Here is a 23,709-nt window from a genome sequence, read left to right on the forward strand (position 1 = left end):
GTAGCCTTGTCTGCGTGTGGCTTCAGAGGCTTTTCTTCCCTAAAGAACACCCTGCCTTGACAGAACCTACCCACATGGGTAAAACCCAGCTCCTGCTTTCAGAGTTTCTTTACCTATAGTTCTTTTTTCCTTAGCTTTTAAAGTAAATGGCTTTAAAGTAAATGTCTGGACAAATAATTTCTTAGTACTAGTGAAGAAAGCGCCATTTATCAGTGTTGCAAATAGAGCTGGGATCATTTCTGCCACCAAAGTTATTTTAGCTGAAGGTCGCATTAATTGCATCATGTGGAACAGGTTTTTCTTTATCTTTGAAGCATAACATTAAGTCAGGAACCAGCAGGGTTCTTGCTGATGATGTGTCGGGGTGGAGATAACAGGGAGCCCAGAGAAGCTGTGACTGCCCCATCCCTGGCAGTGCTCAAGGCCAGGTTGGATGGGAGTCGAGCCAAGTCAGAATGAATGAGCTCCTCTCTGCAGCACTGGGATTCTGCTCTAGGCGCTGATTGGGGAATAACTGAAAAATCAAAGCCCTCCACTGGGAGAGGGGAAAAAACCCAACAATTTGATCTGAAGTGAAACCTATGGTTTATTTTCCAGCTCTGATTGGAAAGGAGCACAGTGTGTGATGCAGGAGTGACAGCCCTGCCTGCTTTCGGTATACAGCTCTCCCCTCATCAGCTGCTCTTCTCCGCTAATGCACATCAGGACCATGAGGTCTTTGTCTCTGCCACTTCCCTGGGGCTTTTGCCAAATTTCCAGGGAAAGAAAAGTTGACCTTTGGTCCTTACTTGGGTTTCAGGTCATTTTTTCGCATCCAATGCCACGAGCGCAGCTCATTGGCCCCTTTCTAGGTGCCAAGAGCCTGAAAGAGTGCCACAAGCACACCTGCAAGCAGGAGGGGGCTCCACAGGACAGACATTGCTTCCAGCTCCAAGTACAGTTAAACACGGAGGAGAAACCCAGGAAGACCCAAAGCCACAGCGTTTTTACAGTGTCTTTATAACCTTGGTGCAGAAATCGGGCCAGAGGGAGCAGCTTTGGCTGCACTTGAGAAAAATGCAGCTTCTGCCTTAGAGAAGTGGGTTCCTGACAGGCAACTGCAAAACCATGGCGCTGGGTGCACTGAGCCCCGGCTGGGGCACAGCTTGCACTGTGTGAAGGGGCCTTGTTATGATTCCACCTCTCCCCACGTGCCACAGAGGTGCTGGCCCCAGCACGTATCTGCCTGGAAGCACCCCCTAATCCCAGCCCAGGCCCCCTGTCAGCACCGCGGAGCAGAGCAAGGTCCATGTCCCAGCGCCTGTGCTGGCATCTCAGTGGGCACCCAGCACCATGCTGCTCTGGTGCTGTTGGAGAGTCCCAGGGGTGACAACAGCCAAGGAGACAGCACAACAGGGGGATTCATTCTGTGCTCGGGGCTGTCCCGAGCAGGCTGCTTGCCTTTGAGGAACATGGGCACCATTCTGCAGGACTGAGACAACTGAGGGTTCTGTGCATCCCCAGAGCTGGATTTAGCTCCTACAAGCAGCCAATGTCACACAAGGTCTCAGAGTGGCTGGAGGCTTGGTGGCTTTCACAGTGGAGGACTAGAAGGGGAAAACTGCCTGCATTTTGTGCACTGTCTTTTGAATGGTGTCGTCGATGGTTTCATAATCATGTTCAGAGCTGTCGCTCCCCGGGTCTGGAAGGGAAGAGAGAGCAGAGGCTGTGGACACACACCTGCAGAGCAGAAACCCCATGGTGGACACCCCGACCTGCTCTGCCAGCCTCCCCCATCTGAGCTGCACGCGGATACGATGAGGGCTCAGGATGCAGGGGGGGAATGGCCTCTCATGATGCTCTGCCACCATAGACACCAGCCTCTGGGGCCACAGGTCCCGTGATCTGGGCGTGGAGAGAGGATGGAGGTCCAGGGCTTGCGGCAGTGTTTACTGCCCCATCGCCCTCGAGGTTGAGCCTTGCTTCCCTTCACCATGGTCCCTACGTGGGACAACGGGGCTGGGTGGTCCCCTCGTGTGCCCCCGTGTTTGTGGGACAAGAGGATGGGGCAGACCTTGAGGACACAGGGGTTGGGCAACTACTTGTGGGTTCCCTCCTGCATCTGGGACAAGGGGATGGGGAGGTGCAGCCCCCATGGGGCCCAGCTGGCTGTCGGGGTGCAGGTATCATCCCTGCCCAGGTCCCCATGAGGACAGCCCCAGCGGCTGGTGGCCAGCAGCACCCTCAGTTGAGCACAACCCACTGATGCTGGGCGGCCCCATCCTCCTGCCCGGGCAGCGCATCTCAGTGCTGAGCCCCATGGGGGGACCAGGGGGTGTCGAGGGTCTCACCTGCATCCCCGGGGCATCCCCGCTGTCCACACAGGCTGGAGGTGCTCCTCTGGGGCAGCACTGGAGGAGCCGGGCCCATCGGCGCAGGGCCAGGGGACCCGGGTGCCAAGGGAGGCTTCCCCTTTGGACCCATCCCTGCCTGCGCTGGCTTGGGGGGCCGGGGGGGCGGCGGGGCCCTGCTGCAGGGCAGCTGGGCCAGCAGCCGGTAGTAGAAGGCCTCAGTGAGCTCCTCGACGGGGGCACAGGGCGGCGCGGGGCGCACGGGCCCCTGGCGCAGCAGGACGGAGCAGTCCATCCACTGCGGCGGCACCTCGAAGCCCTGCTCGGGCTCCTCGCAGAAGCTGCCCACCAGGAAGGGCTGGTCCAGGCGCGCCTCGAGCCGCAGGGCGGGCAGGGAGCCCAGCGCGTCTCTCGCCAGCGCCGGGTCCGGGGCCACCACGCGCACGTCGCAGGGCAGCGCCTGCTGCTCCAGCAGCTCCCCCAGCCCGTACCTCCTGCTGCTGCGCGCCTCCTCCACGAAGCTGCCGCCCAGGTCCAGCGGCAGCAGCAGCTCCTCGCCCTCCTCCTCCTCCTCCTCCTCGCTGTGGCGCCGGCAGCGCAGGCGGGTGCCCGGGCCGTGCCCCTGCAGCCCCAGGGCCCGCAGGCGGTCGCCGACGCTGAGCGGGGGCACGTGGAGGCCTCGTCCCTCACAGTCCTGCGTCACCACCACGCGCAGGGCCCGGCCCGGGCGCAGGGCAGCCGCCAGCTCCTGCACCCCCGTGAACTGGCGCGGCCGCATCCGGAGCCAGTCCCGGTAGGTGCTGGTGAGCAGGAAATGGCGGCTCCTGCCCGGGGCCGAGGCCAGCACTCGCCATGCGCTGGAGCAGCCGTGGAGCTGCAGGCGCTGCCCCTGGCGCAGCCGCGGCCCCCAGGAGCTCTGGAACACGGCGGGGCCGGCCAGGCCCTCCAGGATCTCGGCCTGCGCCGGCAGCATGTGCGCCATGGCCAGCACCTCACTCAGCAGCAGCGGCTGGGAGAAGCGGACGTCCTGCGCCTCCTCCGTGACGTCCTCCACGTCCACCTCCCACGTCCCTGCGCACTGGGGGAGCGCAGCTCTCACTGGCCCCATGTGGGAGAGGAGCCCACCACAGACACCCGCTGTGGTCCCAGCACCAAACTGGAGTAGGCTCCTGACCCTGCAGCACCTCTATTGCAACCCCAGAACATCCCAACACAACCCCACACCATCCCATCCAACCCCACACCATCCCATCCAACCCCACACCATCCCATCCAACCCCACACCATCCCATCCAACCCCACAGCATCCCATCCAACCCCACACCATCCCATCCCACCCCACACCATCCCAACCAACCCCACACCATCCCATCCAACCCCACACCATCCCATCCAACCCCACAGCATCCCATCCAACCCCACACCATCCCATCCAACCCCACACCATCCCATCCAACCCCACACCATCCCATCCAACCCCACACCATCCCATCCAACCCCACACCATCCCATCCAACCCCATAGCATCCCATCCAACCCCACACCATCCCATCCAACCCCACACCATCCCATCCAACCCCACACCATCCCATCCAACCCCATAGCATCCCATCCAACCCCACACCATCCCATCCAACCCCACACCATCCCATCCAACCCCACACCATCCCATCCAACCCCATAGCATCCCATCCAACCCCACACCATCCCATCCAACCCCACACCATCCCATCCAACCCCATAGCATCCCATCCAACCCCACACCATCCCATCCAACCCCATAGCATCCCATCCAACCCCACACCATCCCATCCAACCCCACACCATCCCATCCAACCCCACAGCATCCCATTCAACCCCACACCATCCCATCCAACCCCACACCATCCCATCCAACTCCACACCATCCCATCCAACCCCACACCATCCCATCCAACCCCACAGCATCCCATCCAACCCCACAGCATCCCATCCAACCCCACACCATCCCATCCAACCCCACACCATCCCATCCAACCCCATAGCATCCCATCCAACCCCACAGCATCCCATCCAACCCCATAGCATCCCATCCAACCCCACACCATCCCATCCAACCCCACACCATCCCATCCAACCCCACACCATCCCATCCAACCCCACAGCATCCCATCCAACCCCACACCATCCCATCCAACCCCACAGCATCCCATCCAACCCCACACCATCCCATCCAACCCCACAGCATCCCATCCAACCCCACACCATCCCATCCAACCCCACACCATCCCATCCAACCCCACACCATCCCATCCAACTCCACAGCATCCCATTCAACCCCACACCATCCCATCCAACCCCACACCATCCCATCCAACCCCACACCATCCCATCCAACCCCACACCATCCCATCCAACCCCACAGCATCCCATCCAACTCCACACCATCCCATCCAACCCCACACCATCCCATCCAACCCCACACCATCCCATCCAACCCCACACCATCCCATCCAACTCCACAGCATCCCATTCAACCCCACACCATCCCATCCAACCCCACACCATCCCATCCAACCCCACACCATCCCATCCAACCCCACACCATCCCATCCAACCCCACAGCATCCCATCCAACTCCACACCATCCCATCCAACCCCACACCATCCCATCCAACTCCACACCATCCCATCCAACCCCACACCATCCCATCCCACCCCACACCATCCCATCCAACCCCACACCATCCCATCCAACCCCACACCATCCCATCCAACCCCACACCATCCCAACCCATCCCAGCCCCACAGCACTCCCTGCCCTAACCCAGGGGCGCCCCCCACCCCGACCCCCCCCATGTCCATCCCGGGCGGTTCCCGGCTCACTCACGGTCCATGGCAGCGTGCACCTCATAGACAGGGCGCAGGAGCAACGCACGGGGCCCCAGGGCTCTGCACAGCAGCGGCCGTGCCCGCCCATTGCCCAGCGCCTGCTGCAGCGTCAGCCCCCGGTCCCTGCCGCCCTCCGGGAGCGGTCCCCGCGGTGCCGGCTGGAACACGCCTAGGGGAGGACGCGGCTGAGCCCTTGGGTGCTGCAGAGGGAAGGGGGCACCCCTGGGGTGCGGGACGGGGCAGGGCAGCCCCGCTCACCCTTGAACGTCGGTGGCAGCTCCATTGTCTGCCCCGTGTCCGCGTCCTCACAGATGACCTTCTGCAGCGCCACGGCTGTGACTTTCAGCAGGTCGCCCGTGGACAAGCAGCATTCGTTGCCCGAGATCTCGTACACGGACCCTGCGGGGGGGAGAAGGGGGTTTCCTCAGAGAAAACGCCTCCTCCAGCGTTCCACAGAACCACAGAGAGGTTTGGGGTGGAAGGGACCTCAAAGCTCATCCAGCTCCAGCGCAGAGCTGGGGAGTGGAGGCTGGGAGAGGAGCCTGAGAAGGGGCCGAGGCTGGCAGCAGCTCTGTTCAGCATCTTGGGAACCGAGCCAAAGCTTTGCTACCAAAACCCACAAGCAGCGAGACCTCCAGTAACGGCAGGAAACCCAGAAATAGCATCAGGGGTCAAGAAATAGCATCAGTGTAGGACACAGCGTCTGCAGGGGTTGATCCCAGGGTCCAGCACCGTTCACCGGCAGCCAAAGGAACACGCAGCCGGGCTGGCTGAGGGGTCTCTGTTGGGCTGTGTATTTCTAAGGAATCAGGAATACCGGGAAGCTTGTCCAGCCCATGTCCTGGGAAGCTGCCAGCGCTGGGAGCTGCACAGGGTTGTAACAGGGGTGAAGAGCAGTGCAGAGGAGCACAGCGGGAGCGGCTGGAGGCTGAACCAATGTGGCTCAGATGGGAAATGCAGCAGGAAAGGTTCGGTGCTTGATCACAGTGCAAACGGATGGGGCAGATTCCTGCCTCTCCTGGAGCAGGAACCCCTCAGGCTACGCTACCACCCCACAGCCCCCTCCAACACAAGCAACGCCGCCTTGTGCCTTTAAATCTCTGCATTCACTGAGCTGCTACCAAACCTTCCGCACACCCCAAACCTCTCTGGGGTGAACTTCGGACGAAGCCCTTGCTATGCAAAGCAGAAAGCACCACCAGCCCCACCAGGACTGCAGCAAGGGCAGAACAGGGGCACTGCTGCTGGTGCAGCAGCGGCGTTATTGCTCATTTAACAACGTTAAGATGTCACTTAGGCCACCAGAAGCCTGTGGGAAAGCTGAACATCCACCTCAAGTGAGCAGAGTAAGGCCACCCCAACCACTTCTGCTCTTCAAAAGCCATGGCAGCCAAGGCTTCTCCTTCACCTAAGATGTCCTTCCAGGGACATGGTGCAGGAGGAAGCAGGATGCTCAGACCAGGCTCTGTGCCCTTTCTTGTCTCCTCCCCTTGGGGCCAGGGATAACGCCACCTTCCCCATGTACTGAGCACATGGCTCCATCCCTGCCAGACCCGCTGCCAGCAGGTAATTCACTGCCTGGGATGAGGGCAGTGCAGGAAGTGAAGGACCAGCCTGGATGGCGTTTGGTGCCCCTAAAGCATTACTGAAAGCAGCTGTGGCTTAGGCACAGTGTCTGCTGGTGGCACGAGAACCTGTGCCTCTCTGGTGGCAGGAGGACAGCCCAGGCTGCAGCGGCAGGGCACAGGGAGGTGGCACAGCCTTGGGGCACCCTTGGGAGGCAATGGGCACCCAGCACTCACCTTGGAAGTAGACACCGGAGCAAACCCTGAGGATGCGGGGCAGAGTGGCGGGGTCCAGGGAGCAGATGTATTCCTGGAAGGAGAGGGGCTCCATGGCCGTGCTGCTGGGTGCTCCAGAGCACTCTGCAGAGATGGGAACTGTGTGGGAAGCAGATCTGAGCTTTGCTTTCACTTCTGCCTGCTTTTCACTTCTGTTTCTAGCAGTGGAAACTTCCCTTTCTGGCCACAGAGCTGTGCCACCAGCACCTGTGCAGCCTGCACAGCCTGACCTATGCGCTGCTGGTCAATCCTCTTCCTGACCCCATCACGGCTTGGGGTCCCCCAGTCCTGGCCCTGGTGGTGACATGGGTGAAGGCACCAGGCCGCAGCTCTGCCAGGTGCTGACCTGTCGTGTCCCACCCAGGCTGTCCCCATCACACATTTCCCCTGTACCATCCTGCCCTGCCGGGGCCAGACAGAGTGATGGTGCTGCGGAACAGGTCTGGGTGGACTGCAGTGGAGGAAGCAAAGGGCTGTGTCCAAACATCCCTCACCCTTTACAGACACACCGGCACCTCCATCCTGGCTCACGTCTGGGCTTTCAGACCCCACTCACCCCCAGCACAAACATCATGTCCTGGCTGTGCTCAGTGTGTCAGGAGAGGGGAGTCAGTGGCTCTGGTCATGGCAGCCATGAGAAAGGCAAAGCCAAATTCCCATGTCTCCAGGACAGAAGAAGAGACAGCCGCATCCTTCAACAAAGCATCCCACCATGGTCCCCGCAGCCACCAGCCCTATGGGTTCTGAGAGCTGCTGCTCCTCATCTCTGTAAGGGTTTTCCTTCAACTTACCCTATGAATCACCCTGCCCTGAAGCTGCAGGCTAGGAGTGGGAGCAGGATGGGACAATGTCGAAATGAAACTCGGAGATGCAGGAAGAGAGGTCTTTCTGCTTCGCCTCCAGCTGCAGAAGTAGCTGCACTGACTGGAACTGGTGTTTCCCATCATTTGGTGCAGGCTGAAGCCATCTGACTGACAGGGAGTGCATGCACATTGAGACTCCCCCTGCACAAGGCGCCTGCAGCACACCACGCAGGGTGTCACAGCAGCAGGGACATCTAGAGAACATCTAGAGGACAAACTGACACTTGGAGCTGGCCTATCCCTACCACCAGGGCAAGTCAGACAAGTCAAGGTCTTGACAACCTACAAGGATGGAGCAGAGCGTGGGAGGTCAGCTCAAAAGCCCACTGGCTTCTGCCTGAAAGAGGCTTTTAGGAACAAGTCGCCAGGCTGCTGAGCTCCAGCAGCTAAGAGCCAAGGATGGGCCATGGAGAACAAGAGCCAAGGTGGAAGCAGCATCTCTTCTGGGATGGGGAAGAGCTGCAAGAGAAGGGGAGTGAGGAGAGGCAGAGATACGCTGAAGACAGCTCACTGCAGGCCATAAAGCTGAGCTTTGGGGGCGACAATGCCTGTGTTCCTCTGCTGGGAGCGTAGCCTTGAGCCCAAGTTCAGCAGGGGATGAGCCAGGGAGGCTGTTGCTTTGCAGGGCTTTGGGATGCCTGTGGACCAGCAGAGCAGCTGTAGGAGGAACAGGCAGCAAACCTGCCCAAGCCTTGAGCTGAGGAAGGGCTGCGATGTTTTCTCTTCCTCCTGCTTGCTGCCAGACGGGTGCCCTCGAGGGCAGGGCCAGCGAAGCCCTCGCAACTGCGGCTTCAGTTCAAGTGCTCAGTGAAACCAGCCTGGCCCCTTCCACAAAGAGCCCTCGGCTCCCCCTCAGCAGCGCTCCCCAAGCGCTGTGGGAAGACCTTTCCTTTCCCATGAGTGGTTTTGTTTCTTACCCCGGTGATGAGGATGGAGAGCAGCAGGAGCAGGGGGCTTGTGCCACAGGAAGTTGCTCATGCAGTGAGCCAGGAAATGATGCAATTGCCTTTTCCCCTCCGGTTGTGCATTTGCCAGAGAGGAGCAGAACACACCTAACAGCACGGACAAGTAGAGGTGAAAAGTCTGTTGGAAAGGGTTTGCAGAAATTCAGATGCTCAACTAGGTACAAGCGATGGCCTTGACCAGGATTCGGAGCAGCAGCAGCCAACTGTAAAGCCTGCATCTTGGTGTAAGTGGTTGTGTTCCGCACACTGAGTAACTGAGATAAAAGTTGTTAAGAGGTAACAAGAAAGACATAAAACCTCTCTAAGAGATGGGCCCAGTGATAGCAAATGGGGAAACTCCTAGCTAGAAACTCACTGGTCAGAGGGCTACCATCAGCTCCGCTTTTTGCCTTTTGCAGAAGACATGCTAGGCAGAAATAACCCTTCTACTAGAGGCTGGTTATTCATGCAATTGGTTATTCTGCTCCCCTCTTCCATCCACCCCAAAACCAAACCCCAAACCCCATCACCCAAGAAGCAGCAATGAGCACACAGCAAACAATTCATGTAAGTCACATGAAGCTGCTCTTTGGCTGACGACCCGGCAGAAACAAGGGAAGAGCAATTAGGTTCTGTGGGTGAGGGAAGCTCTTGCTGCAGTTCAACAGCATGGCCGGAGCATTCCTGCACTGCTGCCTCCCGAGTGATTCAAAGCACTTGGTATGATCAGAGGCATGTGGGCTGTGGCTGCTCACCCACCTGCTCTGTGCTGGAAGCTTTTCCTGCTCTCCTAAAAGGCCCGAGGGACAAGTGACCTCCTCTCCAGGAAGTCCTTGTTTCAGGCATGTCTCTACCACATGGGTACCTTATTGCACAGCACACTGCGAATAGAACAACTTGCATCAGTGTGTTACCAGCTCCTGGGATACCCGCTGGGTGCCATGGCCTTGTAAAACCAAGATTGAAGAGGGGTTACAATGACAATCCAGGTAACGCTGCAAGGACAAATGGGCCTCAAAAACACTACCACTATAGCTCAGTCTTTTATTTAGCTGCAGACTTGACCTCTTTGTTCCCATCTCTGCATTCCACATTGCAGAGTGCTTTAGATTATCATGCAAGCGGACTCCTTTCCTTTAACACAGGAAATGAATTAGCTAACCATACCAACACTTAAAACATCAGATCACAAAGCTAACTACTTGACCTGTACCAACTATTTTTACCTATGGCACATCAGCAGCTTGCACATCTTGTGAAGATTCAGCCTCCTGCTGACACAGTAATGAAAATGGAACTGCCCAGTGGATACTGCTGCATTGAAAAGTACTCATCTATAGCCTAAATAGCTCAACCCTACACTGCAGGCACCTTTAGCCAGGTCCCAGTTTACTGTTTTTCTCTGCAGCTCTCCCTAGTGAGTCCGGGACAAGCTGCAGACCCAATGTGACAAAGGACAGCGCATTTAGATCCAAGGCCCCTCTGTGTGCCAGAGGCAGCAAGCTGGGCAACGAGAAGAGCAAAGCTGGGCTCTAAAGAATAACTTTTGTGGAGGGAGGATTATGCCAGAAGCTGGTAGAACCTCACTCACAAAACAAAGGCAACTGCTGTTTAAAACCCAGTCTTAAGTGTCCCTCTTGTTCACTGCAGCACCAGGCAGCAAAGCAGGTCACAAGCAGAGGAGCTGGAGCAGCTTTAAGAGCTACAGCATGAGCCAGCCACATGAACTGCAGTGACAGCAGCACTTGGCCACGGCACAAATCCATCCCATAAGCCACAGAGTAAAGGTACAGCCTCAGCTGCGGAAGTGCGGGCTGGGAACGAACACACTACACTCTCCAAGCTGGCAAAATCTGCGTTTAATTTACAACATAGTAAAGGTTACAGGTAAAAAGCTCAAAAGAAAGTGTGAAAAGGCCTATTACATATTACACAAGTGTACAAACGTCTGTACAAAGCCCCTAGATGTTACACCGTCCCCTCCTGTACCAGCTGTGTCCCCTAAGCTCTACAATAATGAGAGCTTGTTCAACCCCAGAGAGGAGAGGAGCTTGATAAGCAATGAGCAGTAAAGCTTCCCTTTTCAAGAAAAACCTTGCAAAGAGCCACTTGCAAAGAACAAAACGGAAAACACCCATCAAAAAAGAAGAACCAAAATAAATCAAGAAGAAAACCTGCTCAACTTTTACTTGCCCTAACTAGTCTTACCCTAAAGAGTTGCCTTCATAAAGCAGACTGGCTGGAAAAAGACAATTCTACGTACCAGGAAGAAGCAAAACTAAAGGGAGAAAGGTTCTCAGAGTCCACATGGAGTGTCTGGAAGCAGGATGTCTGAGGACTGAATCATAGTCAGTAGCAACTCAACACAGCAGCACAACTATCCTGGAGAGGTCCTGTGTTCACCCATCTAACAGCCTGAGCTAGATGGTGCAGGGAGGGGGACAAACCAGTCTCTAAGGCCACCCCTCCTCTTGGGAATGCGGTAGCTCCCAGCCCATTTTTAGCTCAGGAACACGATAGCAATCACTCTGCAGATGCAGAAGTCACACTGATTTTGGAGCATGTGTCCAAACCAGGTCCCATGCTCGCAGCACACCAGAGGCACTGTCACCCTGCTCCAGCAACCACCAGATGTGCACACCTCAATTTGGCCAGGTAGCCACAGTACTGTATGGAATGAAGAGCTGGGCACATGGTTGTCATTGTGGTGCATATCTCCTGGAGAAATCCCCACACAACAGAGGAATGTCACCACAAAGCTGAACTGCATTATCCAATGTAAAAAAAGTCCAGGCAAAACAGAGCTCTGGCCTTACCTGGTATAAAGAGAAGATATTGTGTCTGAATACATGTGAATCAGAAGGTGAAATCTAAATTTGAGGATCTGAAGTGCCAGAGCAACAATTCAAATCAAGCTTATTTTATTCAATAGGACAAAGCGATGAAGTAGTCCAAAAAATGTAATATGATGAAACCAACTTGTGCACTGCTTTATTCAAGGTGAGGCAGATTCTCTACTCAGAACTGATATTCCGGCTCTAAGCAGCACTGTGCTCTCATCCCGTTACTAGTGGCCAAACCAGGAGATTGTGGTTTTAGTTGTTAAACATGCTGATGGCTGCTCATTTTTGTATGTCTCTTGTTGCATCTCACACATGCCCTAAGCTCACAAGTTCCATTTGCAAATACAAATCGAACTACTTAGGTTAAAAGGGCCACCAAGTTTAAAAGAAACTGGTTTCCTCTGTGTTAACTCCACCCTTAAGTGATCATAAGGGTGAGATCAACCCGACTTGGTTATTTATAGGCAGTGTCTACCCACCTTTCAAATGCTCTGAGGCTTCCCATGCCCGGTAGCACCAACACAAGCTCCCATCCATCCATGTGTGCACCCCTTTAGTCCCCCAAACACCACAATACTGGGCCACAGCTTGGGAAACCCATCTACTTTTGTCCATTAACTCCATGTCCTCATGAACTAATGGGATGCTGTAGTGTTTGAGGTGGAAAAAACCCCAAAGCTGTAGCCAAACTAAAGTAATACAAAAAACCTCCCAACAATGTCCCACACATTGGTGGGTTTGGAAAATGCACAAAAGAAAAGCTGACCTATAGTTTGCAAGTTTTAGAACTCCTATTAATGGGATTTCGAAAGGCTTGGCCCCACAACCATTCACTTCTGATAGAGCTGACCTGCTACATGCAAGTCCAGTGGCAACAACATGACTTGTAGTGAGCACATCGCCTCCACACGTGGATTTGCAGGGTCATGCCATAAATGAGAATTAAGTTGTGTGATGCTGCCCCTTCAACCTCTGGATCAAAACTGAGAGTAAAGACCTCTGGAGACAGTAATGGCTAAGAAAAGGCTGCCAGATATTTTTGTTCAAAAGGAGATGGGAGCTGTAATTCTTTCTTCCCTTTAACAGACATATAAAAACGTTTGAAGACAGATCTTTAAAGGATGTTTCACTTCTTCAATCTTGGTATTACATCTGGTTAGGACACTGAAATCTTAAAAAGACGATACTGCACATCAACAGTTTCTGGAGTTCGTGACTCCCACCCTCACTCCACAAACTCCAGCTCAGATCAGCAGGGAAGGGGTTGGCTTCTTGCCCGGCCATGCCTCCTTTGCATATTTCTTCTTCTTGGGTTCATTCACAGCTTCAGGATTAAAGACAGCAGGGTTTGGAGCTGGGTTCATGTTGACTGTTGAGGGCACAACAGGAGTCAAGTCCACATCTGGGGCGAGATTGGGGTAGGGCATTGGCAGGCCACCAATGAGTGCTGTCCCATGGCCACCGTGCGACTGGGACCCTGCCTCATTGTGGGTTGGAGGTAGACCCCCGTACAATCCTCCGCTGTAGGGGAAGTTTTGCATCCGGCGCGATGTGGAATCATCTGTGGTCAGGGAGCCTGCATTCTCCAACCGCTTCTTCTGGAGATGGAAGTATTTAAAGCATTAGAATACATGAAATAAGCAAATCGTAGAAACTGGCCCCCCAAAAGGCACCTTGACCAGCCACGCAAAGTGGTTACAGACCACATCCCATTAGATTTCTTCTGGGTTTCTCTGCAAACCACTTAATAATAAACTCTTAAAGGTGCACAATGCAGGAAGCGGTGACAGAAACTGAACTTAGATCAGGTCTGAGCACTTCTTTACCTCCTGTACACACCTGGCAGTCTTGAGCTCATCCTAAACAGAAGACTGAGGAGGTCTTTAGTCAGTAACACAGACCCTCCTCCCCCCAGTAACAAACTGCAACTCCTAGATCACTTGGGTGATTTTGTCTAGCTCCTGATCATCTGGATCTCCTGCAGCCTGGGGTTTATGTAGAATTATCCTTTTCCACACACATTATTTCATGCATACCAGCAACAAGTGAAGTCACTATCACACTGTTGCTTAGCTACTCTGAAGCTTTACAAGTAGTCAAGTTAAATATAGCACTGGCAACACTTTCATCTTGGAGCAAAGTCTAAACCCTGCTAGTTCTAGTAGACAACCTGAGGAAATCTTCAGCACTTACAGGATTTAAACAAACAACCTCTCATTTTTACTTTCTGTTTTTCCATACTTCCCATAATTTTAACCAATGCCTAGAACCACGGTACTGGAATTCTGGGAAGAGTTTCTTTTTGTGAGGGAAAAAATACTGCCATTGCTCCCATGTGTTATTGAAGAGCAATAGCTGGATTTGAAGGGAAATGGTCAAATCTACTAAAAAGACTGCAATTGTGAAACATGAACATGACTTGCTAACAATAAAACACTTTTCACCACAGAACATTATGTTCTCAAGGCGTAAGTCACAAAATGAGTTAATGTCATCAGTCAGTAGTTCATCAATATAACGCATTCATTAGAAAATTGAGTTACTCTGTACCTTAACAGGGACTACTGCTGTCTGCACCATGTTCCTGAAACGTCCAACAGAAGGGTCCACATCCTCTGCAAAAGCAAGAACAGTGATGCCTTCAGTAAGAATACAGGAAGAGATAGAGCATCTGTCAGGTAAAGGAGCCTATATGAGGAACTGGTACATGGACCTTCTCCAAGGCAGTCCTCTAGTGGTGCTTAGGAAGCACAAGCATGCCCAGATGAAGAGAGGAGCCAGGAGGACACCTAGTGGCTTTGGCTCCAAGTGGGCTCATCAGATCCACTGGTAAGAGAAAAGCTTCCAACTTCAGCGGAGAACAGGGACTTGAACGTATGGATGGGTGGCTGTCACTGGTCACACTGGAGTTCTGGGCTGAAAGCTGCAGCTGACAAGCCCCTGCACATGCTCAAAGGCACAGCAGCCATCCCCAGAAGTCCTTGGGGGAATCCTGAAGGAGTTGAAGGAATTCAAGGTACAGGCTCCAAAACTGAAATATTATCCTTTTTGTAATGCAGAAAATTGCTGTTTACATTAGGATGTTCTGAGCACTGAACTCCATAACCTTCTAAATCAAAATGGTTTTTCTGGCTGGTGTTAAATTAAGCCAAAGACTTAGGTGAGACATGTGGCAGCATCTCTAAAATAGCAGACCCCAAACATCGACTGCCAAATTTCTCTTCTTATCCATATGCAGCCAGGAGGAATCCCTATGAGAACACTGGAAAGGGGGCCTTAAGGGCATCAACTGAAGACTAAAGCAAACTACTTACCCGGATTGATGATTTCATCGTCATCACTGAATGTCACTCTGGAGTTCTTCCGTTTTCTCTTTGGTCTCTGAATATCCAAGTTCCCTTCCTCAATGGTTAGCGTGGAAATTCTTTTGTTGTGGGCTGTATTAAACTCTGTCAGGTTCTAGTGACAAATAAGGAGATGAAATAGTTTAAGCAACTAGCATATGAAGTTCCATTTAACCATGCAATTGTGCGCATCAGGAAACCACAGCACACTATTTAGAACTATAGGAAGAAAGAGCACTCCAGTGCTGCAATAGGCTGCTCAGAAAGGTTGTGGTCTCTGCCTGCAGATACTCAGAACATGATTGACCATGATCCTGGGGCAACCTGCTGTACGTGACCTTGCTTAGCCGGAGGACTGGACTAGATGACCCTGAGAGTTTCTTTCCCACCTCAACAATCCTGCGAATGCCACATATGCTGCTTTTTCCTTCTTCACTAGTTAACTGCAGGAAACAGGGCAGTATTCAGTTACTGGGAAATGGGGAGCTGTGGGAAATCATCCTCGACCTGGGGTAGCTGGGGAGTGTGTAACTCCCTGGAGTGCCACTGTGAGCAGACCACTGGAAGACCATTATTAGGTCAGTTGATTCTGGGAAGCTGCATGATCACAACAGAATAAGACACTTTGTGTGCATCTGCCAGCAGAAAACACCTTAGACCACCGTCAAGGCCAAGAAATGAAGAACCTGAACTTAAGCAAACAAAAGAGGAACGCTATCTGTTTAGCTAGAAACACCATCTAGGTACAGTGTGACACTGCACTCACGTCAAGTTCTGTCTCCTCCTCTGGCAGGCCCAGCAAGCCCTTGAGCTCTTCATCTTCGCTGCCCATTTTCTCATCTCCCTTAACTGCCGATGGAAGCGTCTGAGGCTTCTCTCGCAGCGTGTATGCCCGTGTAGAAGCACCAAATGAAACCGTGGAGTCAATGGGTATCTGTTGGGGTTTGTGAGGTTCCAAACGGATATGACCTAAGAATGTGCCGTGTGCTGAGAACATCAAAATGCAAAAGAGTCTGTTAGTCATGAGCTTGGGCTCAAAATATTCAAGTTCAAGTCTTGAGAAGTTCAGAAACTACATGGTTGCTCTGAGATACAAGTCCCTGAGGTACTCTGAAAACATGAGCTATTGTACATATCACCCACCATCTCCTGAACTAAGGTAACACACATGAGAAGTCCTCAAAAAGTCATGTATATAAACTACAAACACCATTTACTTTTGGATTCTTGTGGGTCCCAATGTACCATGTCTGGAATCAGTACCTCAGTGGAAAAAACAGATTTTAGATCTTGAGAAACCACCCTCAGTAAAGAAAGCTTCATGAAATTTTGAAGGGAAGGCCAAGCCACTTTCCTCTTCTCCCTTAGCCTCTTCAGAGTCTAGAAATGTTCTTTTAAACACCAAGTGAAGCAGATGTAACCTCACTGGAGCAATAACTTCTTTGCTCCAAACCCATTACAATCTCTCCCTAGGATGCTATTTCAGAGTACAGTCATCAATCCACACAGTGAAACAACAACAACAGAAAAAGTGTCTCAGATTCAGGAATGCTTAAGCACTGAAATACTGTGCTTCTATCTGGTTAAATGTCACACTACTTACTGCTGTTCAGATCTATGAGGAAAACCCTCTTGAGATGCTTGTGATAGACCAAGGCAGCATGGACTCGAGAGCAAGACTGGTGGTCAATGGTAAAATCGCACAGATCAGGATTTCTCCCAAAGAGATAGTATTTCTTCTCATCAATGATGAGTTTCTGAGGTAGAGTATCAAACAGAGAAGTGTATGAGACTCTTATCACCTTGTGGATCTTCCTGAAAAAACTCAAGCACATGAATAAACGGAGGAAATTCTAAACAAAGCATCAACAGCTCATCAATATTTCAGTTTTGTCTGACACATAAATACAGAAACTCAAACCTTCCCTTTGCAAAATCAGAGCAGCTGAATATGGAAAAGTCCCAGTGTTCTCAGCTTCCAAAGTGCTCGTCTGCTGCATTAGTCTTCTGCTGCCATACTAGACTGAATTAATTTGCCTTCAGGCAGATGCATATCCCAGCAAAGGGTTGATATAGGCACTAGGACTGTGGGATGAGGAAGGATTTCCCACTCTGGCAGTGGCATTCATGTCACTCAGTTGTTAGCTCCTAGTTTTGCTCATCCAGAAAGACCCAATGTGTCAGACTAGCTACAGGTAGCTGGTTTGGGGGTTTTTCGAGCTATCAGAAAGACTGACACTATGAGCACCTAAATTCTGTAGCACTACAAAGTCATGCAGAAAATGAGACAGCTGGAATAAGACACAAGTATTTCTATCCCTCTGCCTTATCTCCAAGCAAAAAAACCCCACATGAACCTCATTTTCTACTACATTTTCTTAAAGCTCCTCCAGCTCCAACCCCTGCCGCGGGCAGGGACACCTTCCACTGGAGCAGCTTGCTCCAAGCCCCTGTGTCCAACCTGGCCTTGAGCACTGCCAGGGATGGGGCAGCCACAGCTTCTCTGGGCACCCTGTGCCAGCGCCTCAGCACCCTCACAGGGAAGAGCTTCTGCCTAAGAGCTCATCTCAATCTCCCCTCTGGCAGGTTAAAGCCATTCCCTTTGACTTGGCAGCATTCAAGAGATTTTGCAAATGCAGAAGTGAATTAATAAATTGGAAATATTGTCACAAATCACTGGGGAAAATAATTTTATTGCCTTTACTCCAAGATAAGTTCCAAAATTTTCTGTGCCTCTGAGTTATAACCCAGTGTCTTCCTTTACACACTGAGCTTAAACACTTCATGGCTTGTTTTAATGTAGCACTTTTCAGACCCAGCAATCACATGGTGTACCACAGACCTCTGCACAAGGCCTGGGATACCGATGGCTTGGTTAGTATCAAGTGCTCAGTAATCCAGAAAGATTTAATAATGTTCTTACCATAAAACTGAAAAGCTATTTGCCCCATGTACCAAACAGGGAAAGAGATGGATCACATTAAATGCTGTTCATGTGTTGCACAGCTCCCAGACATGAGCATAGCTCATTGTTTGATGTAACCACTGCAGTCTAGAGGACTCTAGTCGTTACCAATACAGCATGTAAGGCCACAAGGCAGCCACACAAGCAGCCATGGATGCCACATGGAACAGTGCACTAGGACTTCCCTGCCAAGCCAGCTTGGGCCTCAGAAAAGCTTTGGCCAGCAGAGCCTCAGAGCCTGATACCACCAGCACAATACATCTCCTGACTGACATTTATCAACACCAACTTTGCTCGTCCATTACCAAAAGCAATGGTGCATCCTCAGCTTCCATATGGCATTCTGCTGCTTTGTTTTTCAGACCTGAGCAGGACTCCTGTGACAGACATTCGCTGAGCACCAGAGGATTAATTTAGCAGAGAAGTCCATGTAAACTCTTTCATCCTAAAGCTCCCTCTCCAAGCTCAAGAATCCAAAGGAAACATGACAAGAGAAAATTCATCTTACAGAATCAGTCTCCCAGGTGGGAAGGCTGCATTATGTCTGGCCACTTGCCACACACCAAAACCCCCAAAGTCACAAAGCCATTTGGCTTTGCTCACTGAATTTCATTACAAGGCCTGAAAGGAAGACTGGGAAACGGAATGGCAAGTACAACCCGCACCCAGCTGGTGCTGCTGGCATGGCAGTGAGAAGGCTGAGCTGAGCAGCAGCCTACCGCAGCTCTCTGATCTCTGAAACTGATTCTGAACACGCATCAGTTTCAGAATTGGAGAAGCAGAACCCATAGCCCATGGACTGGGCCATGAGAAACAGAATCCATGGCCCACGGATTGAAGACAAATGCAATGCAAAGGGTTTGAATGCTATAGTGCCTAGAAAGAGTCAGTGAAGGACAGCCCTGATGCAGTTCCAGTACTCTGTAAGTATCTTGTAGGGAACAAAATGTCAACTTTAATCCAAAATTAAGTTTGGAAGCATTTTACTTTTACTCACTCTCTTATTAAGACAGGTTTAATGTTCAGGAAGCCAAGTGTCACTGCTTGCTATCTGAGCAGGGCAGTTTTGTACCTATGTACAGTGCATCTAATCAGAAGATGGAATTCTCTTCATTCTGAAGTTTCAGAGTAAAATAAACTGATGTGAACATCATGAATACGAGAGAGAAGCTAAATATTTACGAGGAAGTGTTGAAAATGCTGGGAAATGTTCTACTGCTGATACCTATGTACATGATCTACACAATACACACAAACCCTGTTTTCATACCTCAATGAGTTTGTCTCCTTTGACCACATCCAGATGTAAGCCAGGTGGTGGCTTCCCTGCCCTGGAAAATAAAGAAGGGAAAATATAGCATCAAAACGTTTCATAGAACATTAATTAGGGTTAGAGCTAATACTCTACTAGAGCTACAGCCCAAACCTACACAAATGTAAGCAGGATTATTTGGGGGAAAACATGAAAATCTCATCATTTTCTTCTCCTCCCTGCAGATGCCTTCTGCCAACACATAACCCATCATTTCTTACAAACCCATGCAGGTTGATGGCAGGCATTTATGGTTCCCTCTGCTCTCAGAAGCATTAACATAATTCCCACCAAGCTTTCAGTTTGTAAGAAACACACTTCAAAAAGCTCATGGTTTAAACTTGGCCATTACAGACTTATCCTGAACACAAAACAATTGCACTGTGTTTTAGGAGTATTTTATGGAAGCTTTCTGATGAGAGACGTGCCTGCTTCAACTGAACAAAGCATTCCATTTGTATTAAAGCATTTGCCTAACTTCACCTTGGCACTACGGATGTTTTCTTGTTACAATGCAGTTCCACACAGAACTCGATTCTACTGGTTCCCACTGGTTCCCTTGGTTACTTACTCAGGAGCAAAGTCTCCATGGAATACAGTGAAATTTGGAAATTGTGTACAAAAATTAATTCCTGAGAGCAGGGCCCATAAATATTCTATTAGAGAGAACTACAGGGTTTATGGCATCAAAAAATGAATTCAAACAGCACTGAATTAAATAGGAAAACAAATATTAAGTAGTGAGTAACAATGCAATGATTATTTGGTAAGATTATTCCTCCTTTTTCGGAGAACAGGTATGTTGGAAGTGTAGAAATCACACGAAGGAAAGACATGACTGTAACCTTTATGCCTACCAGAAAGCTGCTCCACAGCCTTGTTGTTCCAACAGTTTGATTTCCATCCTACATTTCTGATCAAACCCTTTCATTTCCATCCTATAGTTTTCGCTCTTTCCCTTCAGCTGTAAGGCAGGGTTCCCCAATACCATCTCTCTTTTAAAATCCTCTAGCCAGTGAAAAGCAGTGTTGGTTTTATTTTATTAGACAGCTTAAGCTCTGTCCCGGCCCAGACTAAGGTCGCTGTTTCCCTATGGCATCTGGTTAGGTTTGACTCGAGCTTTATTAAGCACAGGTAACAGACTGTATTTTCATCAGTGCCTTCTCCAACAGCACTGACTCAGTCATACCCAGTTGAAAGAGAAATTCTGAGCTGTAGCTATGAAAGACATGGACAGGACAGCTTGAACTCTGTTGTGTTAGTTTAAAATGAGGTCAATCATTCAGGTTTCTAAATGTGCATTCAAACGCCTAAATTTAGCTACTTCCTAAAAATCTTGGCCTGTGTGCCTATTGTACGCATCTCCATGAGCAACTTCAAGGACAGGGTGGAACTTTCAGAACTCTAAGCTCATCCCCTCCAGAAATCTGTGTAAAATCCCAGCCAGGAATAGCCTGTTGTTGGCTCAAAGCAACTGAAATCATTGTTACCTTTAAAACATCCTACTTCGAATGTGTGTACGTTCCAGAACAACCTCCTAACTCCTGGTGTGTCGAGAGAGTAAAGGAAGATTCAGCATCCCCAATGCAGGTTAGACCACAAAAAAAGCACAGCAGTCATTAAACATCTGATGGTCACCCCACAACTACACCCCAGATCGTTTGCACCTCACAGGAATTACTTTTACTCACTAAAACCAGCTCAAAAGCAAAGCAAAAATCTTCATAAAACCAGGGTATGTCATTGTTATCTAAAGACATTTTCTAATGTCATTGTTTGGCTCAATTTTGACCCATAGTATCGGCAACACCTTTATTTCCATTTCAAATGCATAGCCCATGTCTCTGCCAACACTTAGGGAGGAATTACAGTGGATGCATACACAAGTGCTGGCACAAACAAGCACTATGAAGACAGCATTCATCATCTGTCATTGTCTCGAGCTAGTTTAACTGTTGGAAGCACAAGAAAAGAAAGAATAATGCATTTTATGGACTCTGAAGAAGTACCTTCTAACAGGACAAAAACTAAATCAAAGCCAGAACTTCAACCCTGGAAACTGAACTGATTGAAAACCTTGAATTTCAGAGTGGAAGTCTTTTCTGGAAACTGGATACTAAACCACTAATCCCGTTAGGAAAGAACAGGTACAATGATGAAGGCAAACCTCAAAAATATGGGGAATTTAAAGGCAAAAAAAAGGGAAAAAAAGCTATTTCTGTTGATTACATTTAAGATCTATTTCTCATACAACTGGTGTTTGTAGTTCCCAAGCCAGGTCTGCTCAGAAGCAGAAAACCAGATAAGTAAAGACTCTCATTCTGACTTTCATACAAGCTGATGACATTGAAGCTAATCACTACAACTGACCACAAAGCCCCTCTGCAAGTCCATGTTTTTGGTCACCCCAAGCTCTCTGTACCAGGATCTACGCTGCTACCTAAACAGAAGATTTCAAGGATCCTGCAAGATATGTTTACACTGAGCCCTTCTGGAAGTCAGAGCTTCAAATAACAATACTACTGGTCCAAGCCTGCTGCTGGGAAAGGCCCATCACTCAGTATCAATACCGATTCCATTCCATATCAGTTTTTCAGTTCAGTACCATACCTGCGTCCTCTCTGGGTTGCTCTGAAAGCAGGAAACACTTTAAAACTGTGAGCCTGACTCTGCAATTCAGCAGATCCGCCCCAAGCCACAGAAAGCTTTAACAGGAACTTTAATCTACTTTTTTTGCAGATTAGAAAAATAAACCCGAAATAAATGGATTTTAAGACATAACAGCAAAAGGACACTGAGGCTGCAAAAAGCAAATTACCAAAAACCTGAGAAATGTCAGCATAAACCAGACCCTGCCACCTGAACACAACCTCCCACTCCTGGGTGTGAAACCCTGGCCCGGAGCATCCTCCCAGCGCCCCTTTGCCCTCATGTCTCCATCATTCAGCACAACAGGATGTGCTTCAGAACCAAACCAGGCCAGCACCAGCACTTTGAAGCTATGCAAGACCTGCCCTGGTTGTAGTAGAAGTCAGAATATATGTACCTAAAGAGGCCCTCACAGACGCAGGTGTAACAATCCTCCCTTCAGGTGGTATTTATGTAGGAATCCTTCTGCAATAGCATCCAAGTAACTGCAACTGAGCACTGCAAAAGTTCTGCTTCTCCAGCTGGTCAGTCTATAGCTCGCAAAGGCAGAAGTAATTCAGATTTACCACTGAATAGAATGCAAGTTGTGAACACTGTTGTACAAAACATATACATCTAAAGAGATATTTCAAATATCAGGTTGAACATCCAGAATCGCTTTCTATCTACTCTATCATGCCATCATTTTATGGAGCACCATCTTGTCTCACAGACATGTTTCTTACTGGGTACGTTCGGCACAAATGATCTACTAAAATACACGAGCAATTCCTTCTCGTGAGAGGGTGAGATGGCTTTACCAGCTAAGACAGACACTCCCAAACCAGCTGAAATTCCAAGGCAGATTCACTGAGCACCATCATCACAGCACTGAAAGGCAGGGGATCTGTGGTAAACCTCAGATGACTGTGCAATTAAAGACTGCAATTGTGCACGCACAGACAGAGCCAGCTCACACCAATGCTTCACTTTTCAGTCATAACGTTGTCTCCTTTTCTATGTGATTTAAAATACAACTGCACAACCCGCGGATAATCAATGTTCCAACCCCCAAAGACGACGGCACAGCAGAGATCTATTTAGTACTGCATCAAACAAATCAAAGCAAACGCAGCCCAGGTAACTTAATCCAAGGCGCTGCTTGCAGCAGGAGGCTGGAGCAGCTGATTTCCAGAGATCCCGTCCAACTACGGCTCGAAACCAGCCATAATCATGGTCCTGGCACTGCTGCTCCCGCACGCCGCTTTGCCCCGAGTTTTCAATGCAATAACCCCCCCGGCCAGCCTCAAGCCGATGGATCTCTCGTGCTGCACACGCAGCTCGAGCAGAACCTTTAATTTTCACTCCATCACCCGTGCTGTTGAAGCTCTTGGGAAGAGCCGCAGCATCGCCGGGAGCAGCCTAAAGCTGCGGTAACCGCTGGACGCGCCCTGCTCCCGGCTCCGCCGCCAGGCCCCGCCAGCGACGGCACCGGCCCCGCGGGGTCGGAAGAGCAGGCCCGGGCCCTTCCCGCCCCACGCCTGGCCCCACAGCCACTCCCCCGGCCTGGCGGGCAGCCCGCGGCAAACGCAGACGCGATGGGCCCGGTGCAGCAGCCACAGTCCCAGTCCCAGTCCCGGTCCCGGTCCCGGCTCCGTCCCGCCGCTCACCAGCTGGGGCACTCGAAGAGCGAAAGGCCTCCACCACCGCCAGGGTTCGCGTTCGCCGCCATCTTTTGTCTGCCCCATTCAGGCGCGCCCGGGGCACG

General features: G+C 50.9%; 2 protein-coding genes across 2 annotated transcripts; both read right to left on the bottom strand.

Annotated features, from left to right (window-relative positions):
- Positions 1-1,586: 1,586 nt before the first annotated feature.
- On the bottom strand, positions 1,587-7,112 carry THEMIS2 (thymocyte selection associated family member 2; the record flags this gene model as incomplete). The annotated part of the gene is made up of 5 exons (XM_080632354.1): positions 7,004-7,112; positions 5,422-5,600; positions 5,200-5,359; positions 2,331-3,428; positions 1,587-1,681 (listed from the first exon to the last, which is right to left on the bottom strand). Exons 1-5 carry the CDS (start codon positions 7,095-7,097, stop codon positions 1,587-1,589), a joined length of 1,626 nt encoding a protein of 541 aa, XP_080488480.1. The 5' UTR covers positions 7,098-7,112.
- Positions 7,113-10,815: 3,703 nt separating this feature from the next.
- On the bottom strand, positions 10,816-23,692 carry PPP1R8 (protein phosphatase 1 regulatory subunit 8). The gene is made up of 7 exons (XM_080632369.1): positions 23,612-23,692; positions 19,272-19,332; positions 16,640-16,793; positions 15,803-16,023; positions 15,007-15,151; positions 14,243-14,307; positions 10,816-13,290 (listed from the first exon to the last, which is right to left on the bottom strand). The coding sequence occupies exons 1-7, from the start codon at positions 23,671-23,673 to the stop codon at positions 12,937-12,939; spliced, it is 1,062 nt and encodes a 353-aa protein (XP_080488495.1). The 5' UTR covers positions 23,674-23,692; the 3' UTR covers positions 10,816-12,936.
- Positions 23,693-23,709: the final 17 nt, after the last annotated feature.

This window comes from Psittacula echo, assembly GCF_963264785.1.
Source record: "Psittacula echo genome assembly, chromosome: 21".
Lineage (NCBI taxonomy): Eukaryota > Metazoa > Chordata > Aves > Psittaciformes > Psittacidae > Psittacula > Psittacula echo.